Raw genomic sequence first — 12,232 nt, 5'->3', positions numbered from 1 at the left:
CAGATAATAACACTGATTCATTATTGGATTTAGTCTCTTAAAACATTAAGACACATTAATGATAATCATAAAGAGATAAAATAATCACGCTATCAAACAGTCCTCAACTCCTCCACATACAACATATGTTACATATCCTACAATCCATATCCTAGCCTCCTTTAGGGTTCTGTTTACATCAGACAGACAACAATGACATTAGTTTGTGGACAGATGAACATCAGTTTCCAGGTAAATCAGAATACTGCGGCACTGTGAGATTGTTTAATGTCCTCACAGAGAGTCTTGGCAGGTTCCTCCTGTGTGTTTGGAGCTGAACTCTGCTGCAAGGTTCACTGGTTTAATATCATCTTTATGGTTTTGGACTTTGACTGTGAAGTTATGAGAGAGTGACAGCGTCCTCAGATTGATGATGAAGGACTGATGAAGGAGAATCAGCTGCAGCTTCTCTCTGTGTTTCCTCTACAGGTGAAGGTAGAACGACTCTGTGACCAGATGTGGGTCTGAATTCACCTGGTGAGTATTTTCTTCTTTCTGCCACACAGCTGAATAAAAATATATCATGTCATCAGTTTTTAAACAGAAGTGAACTATAACTTGCTGCATATGAGTCTCTAGTGGACAAAAATACAACTGTATAAAAAGGAATATAGTTAATGCAGTTTCTTCAACATGTATCCACAGTGGACATCTTAAAGTAATTACTGACTTTGGCTCTATCTGGTGGTAGAATAAAGAATGACAGTGTGATAGACAGCAGTGTGGCTCTGTGATGTGCAGCTTGTTGTAATGAATGAGCTTGTTGTTGTGTTTGTGTGAAGGTGTTTCTCTGCTATGGATCAGTGTGAGGACAGAGAGGAGGGAGTCCCTCCCTCTAAAAGCTCTCTGTGTGGGGAACATGACAGCCAGACCAAAGCTCAGAGGTGAGATGAGGATCTCTAACTGTCCATCACTGTTCTCCACTCACATCACTCCACCATCATTATTCACACTCAAAGCTCTGTGTGTGTTGTGTTGAAGCCCAGAGCAGCAGCACAGACCAGACTCTGCTGTATTCAGTCAGGTGTCTGTCAAGAATCTAAAGTCGATGTTTGAACCTTCTGAGTTCAACGATGGACATAAATCTGCTGATCAGAGATAAGAAATGTTTGTGTCTGTTACTCTCCATCTCTCCTACGAAGACATATCATGTCATGTCATGACATGTCCTACAGGATCTCACAATGGCCTCAGAGATCCTGTAGGACTTCCACATCAAGAATGACAACTGGTGATGGCTAACCGACTGGACATCATGTTGATGGACAAACAGCAGAAGATATAATATAACATACATATCAGTGGAGGCTGGTCCATAGAGGCAGATGTACTTCATTTTTGAAGTACATTTATATATTTCTGTACACTAAGAAAATACACAGGAAACACGTGTAAATCATGTGATATATTGTCTGTTTTTGATGAGAACATAAATCTGTTGTCACAATAGAACAATACTATAAATTTGAATTTCACTTTGTTGGTAAAATGACACATTCAGAACCACTCCATGGCTAAAATGAGCTCTTCTTTCTTTAGAAACAATATGTATATGCAAATTTTTTGAGTCACCAGCTGCCACTGATATATATGTATATATATATATACAGTACTGTGCAAAAGTTTTAGGCACTAAAAGTAAAGTGAGAATGCTCACAAAAATATTGCTATAAATTGTTTTAATTATTAATTAACTTCTTACAAAGTTGAGTAAACAGCAGAAACATAAAGTAAATCAATATTTGCTGTGAGCAGCTTTGCCTTTAAAACAGCAGCAGTTCTCCTCGGTACACTTTAACACAGTTTTTCATGGTAACTTGCAGGTAGGTTGTTGTAACCATCCTGGAGAAAGAATGTTCTTCTGTGGATTTATTATTTAGGCCATCTCAGGTGCTTCTTCGTGTTATCCCAGATTGACTCCATGATGTTGAGATCAGAGCTCTGTGGGGGGCAAACCATCTGTTGCAGGACTCATCAGTCTTCTTGTTGCTGAAAATAGTTCTTTACTATTGTACTGATATATATATTTATTTATAGATAGATAGATAGTAGTACATCAACACTTTCTTTTTGGTATTGGCTAGTTTTGACTAGACTTACAATTCAAGCACAATGGTCTCATATTTCCCTCAGGCAAAATGAACTAATGTTTTTCAGTCCAGTCATCCTTAAATGCATGTTTTTCACTGTCAACATCTATTTTTCTTTTTAGCATCGGCTAGTTTTGAACAAGACATTTTATTTTATCAACTGCAGCTCCTACAGACGTTGCATTTAGAATATTTACCACAGAAGAAGTATGATGTCTTTGTTATTAACATGTTGAGAATAACATATTCTTTATCTGAGAAGAATTATAGACATATCATTGATGTAGAGATTAATTCTTGACCGTGGTGACATACAGTATATCTGTGGTAAATATTCTTAACACAAGGACCACCCATTTAGTTATCCTAGAACTTTCTATTGTATCCCATGGCCTTCATCAGTGAAAAATAGCTGCTCAGGTGTCATCATGTGAATAAACTACAAGATATCAGTCACATGATATCAGATGATTGTACTGGAAAACACGAAGAATATATATATATATATATATATATATATATATATATATATATATATATATATATATATATATATATATATATATATATATATATATATACACATACATACACACACACACACACACACACACACACATATATATATATATACATTTTATTTTATCAGCTGAAGCTCCTACAAACGTTGCATTTAGAATATTTACCACAGAAGAAGTATGAAGTCTTTGCTATTAACATGTTGAGAATAACACATTCTTTGTCTGAGAAGAATTATATTGAACATGTGCATTTATCAGTGTTTTGTTTCCATCAGGATCCATCAGAAAAGACAAACCTACCCTGAACCCAGCTGTGTGTCCATGAAGAGCAACCGGTCTACGGATCGACCAATTTACTTCAGACATGAACATCAGTCTGCTGATCAGAGGTCAGACTGTAAAATGTTTGTGTCTGTTATTATCCAGCTCTCCTAATAAGTTTGATTGATTGTGGAGATTTATTCTTGACCTTAGTGACTAATACTGTTTTTACACAGTGTCCTCATAAATACAAACACAAAAATTCCTCCTACATACACTTTTCAAAAACCACAAACTTTATCTGTATCACATTTTTTAAAAAAGAGGTACAAAGTCTTTACATAGACAAATGATGAGAGGTAAGACAGAACAGCCGAGTGTTTTATGTGGATCCACTGTGATAGAACACAACACCTTTAACACTGATGTCATTATTTATTCTGAGACTTCATCTTTTCTTCACAGAGTTCATCAGCAGAGCTCAGAGGTTCTCAGTGGTCAGTCTGTCCAGCAGCATCAAACACACCTGGACTCCATATTTATGGTGTGTAAATGTAAAGCACAGCTACTACTGCTAACTACAACAACCACAGACTAAATACTAAACTACCATTCTGGTCCTAACAGTCTCCATGCTGCACTCTGTAGACCAGCAGGTTTTCAGTCTGTCACAGATGATCTGATGTTGACATCTACCAGTTAAATTTACATTTTATTCTGTTCCAGCTGCTGGAAGAGAACATTGTCAGTTTTGTGAAGAACGAGATGAAGAAGATGCAGAAGGTTTTGAGTCCAGATTACCCAGAATGCTTAGAGAGTCAGAGTGAGGTTGAGGAGGCGTTGGATGGTGAGGATGAAGAGCAGAGGAGGAGCAGCAGAGAGGCATTTCTGAAGATCACACTGCACTTCCTGAGAAGAATGAAGCAGGAGGAGCTGGCTGACCGTCTGCAGAGCAGTAAGAGGATTTTAACAGATTTAACATGATGGAGAGGAAATGGAGGCAACATGGGAGAGGTTTATATTTCAATCTCTGCTGTTAATATGATGCACACATCTGCATCAGATCTATGAATTCTTCTGAGCTGAAAACAGTCAGAAACTGTTTGTCAACAACTGATGAGCTGAATAGATTTCATAATGGATGAAAATATAAACATCTGCAGTTTAATGTTTACATTCTACCAATTTACTGTAGAATCATCTGATTGATTTCATTTGTTTTTTCATTCAGGAGCTCGTGCTCCAGAGTGTCGATATAAACTCAAGACTAACCTGAAGGAGAAGTTCCAGTGTGTGTTTGAGGGGATTGCTAAAGCTGGAAACCCAACCTTTCTGAATCAGATCTACACAGAGCTCTACATCACAGAGGGAGGGACTGCAGAGGTCAATCAGGAACATGAGGTCAGACAAATTGAAACAGCATCCAGAAAACCAGACAGACCAGAAACAACAATCAGACAAGAGGACATCTTTAAAGCCTCACCTGGACGAGATGAACCAATCAGAACAGTGATGACAAAGGGAGTGGCTGGCATCGGGAAAACAGTCTTAACACAGAAGTTCACTCTGGACTGGGCTGAAGATAAAGCCAACCAGGACATACTGTTCACATTTCCATTCACTTTCAGAGAGCTGAATGTGCTGAAAGAGAAAAAGTACAGCTTGGTGGAACTTGTTCATCACTTCTTTACTGAAACCAAAGAAGCAGGAATCTGCAGGTTTGAAGAGTTCCAGGTTGTGTTCATCTTTGATGGTCTGGATGAATGTCGACTTCCTCTGGATTTCCACAACAATGAGATCCTGACTGATGTTACAGAGTCCACCTCAGTGGATGTGTTGCTGACAAACCTCATCAGGGGGAAACTGCTTCCCTCTGCTTACCTCTGGATAACCACACGACCTGCAGCAGCCAATCAGATCCCTCCTGAGTGTGTTGACATGGTGACAGAGGTCAGAGGGTTCACTGACCCACAGAAGGAGGAGTACTTCAGGAAGAGATTCAGAGATGAGAAGCAGGCCAGCGCAATCATCTCCCACATCAAGGCATCACAAAGCCTCCACATCATGTGTCACATCCCAGTCGTCTGCTGGATCACTGCTACAGTTCTGGAGGATGTGTTGAAAAGCAGAGGGGGAGGAAAGCTACCCATAACCCTGACTGACATGTACATCCACTTCCTGGTGGCTCAGTTGAAACTGAAGAAGGTCAAGTATGATGGAGGAACTGAGACAGATCCACACTGGAGTCCAGAGAGCAGGAAGATGATTAAGTCTCTGGGAAAACTGGCTTTTGAGCAGCTGCAGAAAGGCAACCTGATCTTCTATGAATCAGACCTGACAGAGTGTGGCATCAATATCAGAGCAGCCTCAGTATGCTCAGGAGTGTTCACACAGGTCTTTAGAGAGGAGAGAGGGCTGTACCCGGATAAGGTGTTCTGCTTCATCCATCTGAGTGTTCAGGAGTTTCTGGCTGCTCTTCATGTCCATCTGACATTCATCAACTCTGGAGTCAATCTGCTGGCAGAAGAACAAACAACATCCTGGTGGTCTGAAGTGTTAATAAGCAAATCAACATGTTTCTACCAGAAAGCTGTGGATGAGGCCTTACAGAGTCCAAACGGACACTTGGACTTGTTCCTCCGCTTCCTCCTGGGTCTTTCACTGCAGACCAATCAGACTCTCCTACAAGGTCTGCTGACACATACAGAAAGTAGCTCACAGACCAATCAGAAAACAGTCCAGTACATCAAGAAGAAGATCAGTGAGAATCTGTCTGCAGAGAGAAGCATCAATCTGTTCCACTGTCTGAATGAGCTGAATGATCATTCTCTAGTGGAGGAGATCCAACAGTACCTGAGATCAGGAAGTCTCTCCACAGATGAACTGCCTCCTGCTCAGTGGTCAGCTCTGGTCTTCATCTTACTGACATCAGAAAAAGATCTGGACGTGTTTGACCTGAAGAAATACTCTGCTTCAGAGGAGGCTCTTCGGAGGCTGCTGCCAGTGGTCAAAGCTTCAAATAAAGCTCTGTAAGTGGATGGATGACTAGAAAAGTACTTATTCACTATTTGATTATAAACAAGACTAGTTCTAGTATATGGCTGGACGTGTATGGTCAATGTGTCAAACTGTGGCCAATTTTTTTACAGTCATAGTCAGTGGTAGTGTCTATAATGTGAATTCCTGGATATTAAATGTCCATTTGCAATTTTCTGTGGTGGTCCCAGTAATATTTGTTGTTAAAGTGTACTGAAGTAGCATATCACATGACATGGTTAAGCTACATTTGAGTAAAAAAAAAAAAATATATATATAAGTATATATGCAGTTGTAAGAACATTACTTTCCACTCATATCTTGGGATGTTTCATTTGAAAGATAACTTATTTTAACATCAATTGTAAGTATTCTAATTATTTTTATTTTCTCTTTCATCTGTTTCAATCTTCGGATGTCTGTAAACATATGGTCTTATGCATATGTTAATGTAGGATTAGCATGCTAAACTGTGACGTCTTTCAGAGCACAACAACACTGTAAACACACCTGTCACCTACCCAGCACTGTGCTGTCAAACTATAAACATCACTGCAACAACTTATTTTTATACAGTCTATAGGCTACACACACACACAGCACAACACAGCTATGCTAACAATGCTAGGCATGCTAATTAGCTGCTAGCTACAGTGCAGGCTGGTAAAATGGATCTACTGCATTTGTTTGTATCCATGGGTTTGTGCTCCTGTTAGTGTCAGAGCCTCCATGTGAGGTGTTTGGTAAATGTGTGTTTTAAAAACTTATTTTGGGGCTGCACTGAGAATGACATGTGACTGCTACTTCATCACTCAGTCAGTGAGTCAGTGATTGACATTTTGGGTTACAGGGCTGGTCCATGGCAGGTCCAGCCAAAAATATCGACAAACCTTTAATATTTTATGGAAGGGAAATAACATTTCTTTATTATGTTAATCACTAATTCTTCTTCAGGCTGAGTGGCTGTAACCTCTCAGAGAGAAGCTGTGCAGCTCTGTCCTCAGTTCTCAGCTCCCAGTCCTCTAGTCTGAGAGAGCTTGATCTGAGTAACAACAACTTGCAAAATTCAGGAGTCAAGCTGTTGTCTGCTGGACTGGAGAGTCCACACTGCAAACTGGAAACTCTCAGGTCAGGATACAGCATCTATAATTTTGTTATCTTGAACAATGAGAATAAAGCTGACTCTGAGAGAGATTTTAACAGTTGATCATTTGCATGCTGCTTTATATTCAGATCAATGTCAATTATTCTGCACAACATCTGTAGGATTCTGGTACTTACAATTAAAAAACATTGTGTTATCAATCTTTTTATATTTTAAGTCTGTCAGGATGTCTGGTCACAGAGGAAGGCTGTGCTTCTCTGGTCTCAGCTCTGAACTCCAACCCCTCCCATCTGAGAGAGCTTGACCTGAGCTACAATCATCCAGGAAAGTCAGGAGAGAAGCTGCTGTCTGCTGGACTGAAGGATCCACACTGGAGACCGGACACTCTCAGGTATGGACAGAGAGGTGGACACTCTCAGGTAAAGAACTTTTATGCTGAACATAAAAGTTCATTCTTGATCATGGATGTAATAGTGTGAAGGTCATGTAATGTGAGTGAAACCTCTGGAAAAAGCTAGTAAGTCAACATAAAGTTATTCTTTTGTTAAACTTTCATGTTCTCATGGTGTTGTAGGAGCCTTAATACTTTATTAATGAATTACCTCGTCATTAGGGCACCACCTCCTTTTTGGTTAGGATTTATCAGTGCCAGGAGGAAGCACCAACCCTTGTTCAGTTTAATCAGTGAATCAGTCTTACAGTCGTACATTCTTGTCCCAAACAGTGACCTCTGTTTACTGCAGCTCAAAGAAACAACCAAACACTTTTAGGATAAATGAAGACATTTATTAATAGCTAAACGTCTTGAGGATACATGATAAAGCATAGATAATATAACATATACAGTTAATATACAGAACATAATAAATAAAAAGAAAGTAAAATAAATAAGGCCTAAGAATGATAAAAATTAATAAAGAAAATTATTCAGCAAGAGTGGCTCGAAGTGTGAGACTCTAAATGTTATGTGGTGAATGTGTGGTGAAACACTATATTGCACTTCTACTGTAGACTGATGTCATGTCCAGGATTAACCAATCAGATGAGGCTACCCTCATGCCACTGCCAATCTGTGATTAGTCAGGACTATACCAAGGGAAGTCAGCCAACCTTTGGCCTCTCACCAATCAAATCATAGGATGTTATCAACGTCATTGAAGGGGGGATAACCGTTAGCCATTTGATATCACCGTTAGCAACATTAGCAAGTGTAGTTATGGAGGGGGGAGATTTGGAGTTTTAGTAAAAAACAATTTTACTAAACTACCACTACAGCAGCAACTCAAAATTTTATCTGACGGCAGGCCAACGCCCAAACTAGGGCTGCGTATGGAGAGGAAAAAAGTAGGGATTCGGACATTCAATGAGGAAAATTATGTTCACAAGGAGTGGCTAGCTGGTAGCGCTAAACTTCAGCGGTTATTTTGCTGGCCATGTCTCTTCGACAAGGATTCGTGCTCACTGAATAATCCATGGGCCACTACAGGATTCATGGACCTTGCCAACCTGTCACGGGCAATTGAGAGGCACGGTAAATCAAAGAGTCACATAGATTGTGCTGTGAAATTGAAGCTTTTTGGGCGCGTCAGGATTGACGAGGCTCTGGACTCGGTGAGAACCATTAGCACAAAGAAGCACAATGAACAGGTGAAGAAGAACCGGGATATTCTGATGAGACTCATTGTTGCAGCCTTGTACCTTGCGCGCCAAGAACAAGCATTCAGGGCAATGAGGCCGCTGGCAGCTCAAACGGGGGCAATTTTGTGGAGCTGGTACATACATTTGCAGAGTTTGACACTACACTTTCAGAGCACTTGGGATCGCCTTCCTCTTCAAATAGGGTGAGTGAAATGCACACCCCCTTCTCCCTCTATGGCTTTACTGTTGGCTGAACTGCCCATGTAGCTATGTGTGCAATTTTTGATGTGGTCATATTGTTTAATGTGCCATGCTTGCCTGGGTTTAGCTGAATGTGTTAGTCAGTCCGTGGAAATAGGCTGAAGTTTTATTGTGGTTGTTTACGCATATAAAATCAGCACCACGGACAGCACTCATAGGGCCAGGTTACCTGAATAGATGCTATTTGTTTTGATTGTTTATGGCCTCTGCAGGTCTGTTACTGGGTTGTTATGTGTTTTAGGTCATGTTGTATAATGAACATTTGGTCTAGTTTTAAAGGATAAGGAAGTATGGAGAATATTTGTGTATTTCAAGCACATACAACGGGGCTTATAAGTCATGTGTTTGATACATGTAGACTACTGATACTTTATGATGTAGCCGAAAAATAAAACTTTAAATGTCTCCTGATTTAATTTGTGAATGAATGTTTCTTTTATCCATTATCGGATCTGTACTGTGCATTTGGTTATGCATTTGGGTGGAGGGGGTTAGCATAAATTAATAAGAACATGCATAAATTGATAAGATGTTTAGGACTGTGTGTTTGAGAGAGAGAGAGACAGAGAGAGAGAGAGAGAGAGAGAGAGAGAGAGAGAGCGTGTCAGTAAACGCAAGTGTCGGTTGTTGTGTGTGTGTGTGTGTGTGTGTTGTTGTTGTTTCTTATTGTGTCTTTCAACTATTATTTTTATTATAATTATTATATATTCAAACCAAATAAATGAACAGCCTTAAAGGTTCATTTATTCTCTAACTCCGACATTACGCCTTAATATTCATCTTGATATTGAATTATTGAAGTCAAGTCAGTTTTATTTATTCAGCCCCAAATCACAGATTTCCTGTTTGACTCCCTCAGAGCCTCAAGTTGGATTAAATGACACATTACAAGTTGAATTTTGTAGTTTGACTGATCTGTTAAGAGGTTACTGTAGTTATGCAGTGATGTTTAAAAGAACTTTATTACTTGTCATTGATGTTTTATTTAGATATTATTATTATTATTATTATTATTATTATTATTATTATATTTTGTATAATTGCATTAAAATGTTTTGCTGTCTTATAGCTGCATTTATTCTCTGATAACTTAATTTTCACCTTGAAGTAAAGTTAATATTGAAGTCATGACAGGCTCTATCCTCAGCACAACATGCAGAGGTCAATATTTAATATTCTGATTCATCATGTCTGAGGACATATTTGTACATCACATCTTCTTCTTCACGTCTTTTCCTCTCAGACTTCAGTGAAAGAATCCAGCAGACAGTTGAGACAGATGAGTTGCAGCCTGTTTCTGTGTCACTCTGACAAACTGAGGAACACTGCTTCATGTTGAACAGCAGTTAGGACTCATGTTGGATAGAAAATCATTCTGACTGTGTTTCTTCCTCCAGGTTGGACCATGGTGGAGAGCAGTGGTTAAAACCTGGTCTGAAGAAGTGTAAGTGTGGATTTAATTTGATTCATGACAACTAAACAGCACACAGTCAGTTTCTCTTTAAATACAAAGTTGGTCTTTGTGGTTTTTATTCATTAAAACATTACTGACAAAATGTGTCATTAAACTTTATAGAAATGAACAACAGATCAGAACTTAAACAGAGAATAAATCCATCAGGTGTGTCAGATGATAAACTGCTGCTGTGTTGTTTCTTCTTCTCTTCATCAGATTTCTGTGAACTCACACTGGACACAAATACAGCACACAGATACCTCAAACTGTCTGACAACAACAGGAAGGTGACACATGTGAGAGAGAATCAGTCATATCCTGATCATCCAGACAGATTTGACTTCTGTCCTCAGCTGCTGTGTAGAAATGATCTGACTGGTCGCTGTTACTGGGAGGTCGAGTGGAGAGGTGATGTTGATATATCAGTGATTTACAGAGGAATCAACAGGAAAGGAGACAGTGATGATTGTTTGTTTGGATTTAATGATCAGTCCTGGAGTCTGATCTGCTCTGATGGTGGTTATTCTGTCTGTCACAATAAGATCAAAACGTCCATCCCCTCCTCTTCCTCCTCCTCTTCCTCCTCCTCCTCCTCCTCCTCCTCTGTCTCTAACAGAGTAGCAGTGTATGTAGACTGTCCTGCTGGCACTCTGTCCTTCTACAGAGTCTCCTCTGACACACTGATCCACCTCCACACCTTCAACACCACATTCACTCAGCCTCTGTATCCTGGGTTTAGGCTCTGGTCTTATGATTCCTCAGTGTCTCTGTGTCCTCTGTCTGAGGAAGAGTCTCCTCCTGTGTAGACAAACAGTCACACTGCTGACTGAAGACAGCTGCTGAAATCATTGTTCACTCTGTTCACCAGTGAACAACAGAAACTGGAAGTGACAGCAGCTTCCTGTGTTTAAATGTTGATGGTGGACGAGGTTTCACTCTGGTTTCATTTGGATCACTGACTGTGCTTTAATGTCAGAATATTGTTTCTATTAGAAGTAGTGAAATGATCTCCTCTGGGCTGAATTTATGTGTAAAAACTGTGTTGACTCTGATTGACCTCAGTAAAGTTTTCTTGGAGCAGCATCTAGTAGCTGTTAGTGGCTGTTAGTTATTCCATTTTATCAGGATCTTAAAGTGAAGTTTTTCCTGAAAATGTCCAGCAGACATCCCAGTCTGTTTGACATCAGCTCAGTTTGTGTTAAATCATGAACATCAACGTATGTTTCTATCTGATGTAATGTGTCTGACATGTATGTATATAATAACATGTATGGGTTGCTTTCCTTTAGTTTTTCTTGCCTCTGCAGGTGATGTAAATATTGTCTTGTAAGCTCATGTTTGCTGGGCAGCTTTGGCTGTTTTACACTTGAATAAAAATATTCATTCACTACTTATTCAGAGAACATCACTTGTTTTTTACATCGATGTGTAATGTTATACTACTTCTACTTCTACTACACTACTTGTGTTTTTCTCTCATTAGAACATTTATGACAGAATGAATTCTGGGAATTCACAATCTCACAGAAAATCAGCAACACTCCTCTTCCTTCTTCTCCTCCATCTCCTCCTCCTCCCCTTCTTACTCCTCTCTTCTCCTCTTCCTCCCCCTCCTCCTTTTCTTCCTCCTCCTCGATCCTCCTCCTCCTCCTCCTCCTCTCAGCAGCTGGTGGTCACAGAGTGTAAATAGTAAACACTCCTCTGCTCTCTGTAATGCAGATAAACAGTGTTTGTTTGGTTCTGAGCTGCAGCTGATGATGAAAACTCCGACGCTCCCTGAAGAGACCTGCAGGCCGAGCGGCTGTCAGTCAGTCACAGCTGGACA

The 12,232-nt window shown here is 39.8% G+C and overlaps 1 protein-coding gene across 1 annotated transcript in view; it reads left to right on the top strand.

Annotated features, from left to right (window-relative positions):
• Window positions 1-12,232, top strand: part of LOC122965680 (NLR family CARD domain-containing protein 3-like) — a 49,054-nt gene that overhangs the window by 35,643 nt on the left and 1,179 nt on the right. The window contains exons 8-11 of the mRNA XM_044329855.1: window positions 6,902-7,075; window positions 7,270-7,443; window positions 10,349-10,395; window positions 10,624-11,209. Coding sequence (XP_044185790.1) covers window positions 6,902-7,075; window positions 7,270-7,443; window positions 10,349-10,395; window positions 10,624-11,209 — 981 coding nt within the window. The remainder of the gene's footprint in view (window positions 1-6,901; window positions 7,076-7,269; window positions 7,444-10,348; window positions 10,396-10,623; window positions 11,210-12,232) is intronic.

Source organism: Thunnus albacares, chromosome 16 (genome assembly GCF_914725855.1).
Source record: "Thunnus albacares chromosome 16, fThuAlb1.1, whole genome shotgun sequence".
Classification (NCBI taxonomy): Eukaryota; Metazoa; Chordata; class Actinopteri; order Scombriformes; family Scombridae; genus Thunnus; species Thunnus albacares.
Note: the sequence above shows the minus strand (reverse complement) of the source record. Positions and strands in the feature narration are given on the sequence as shown.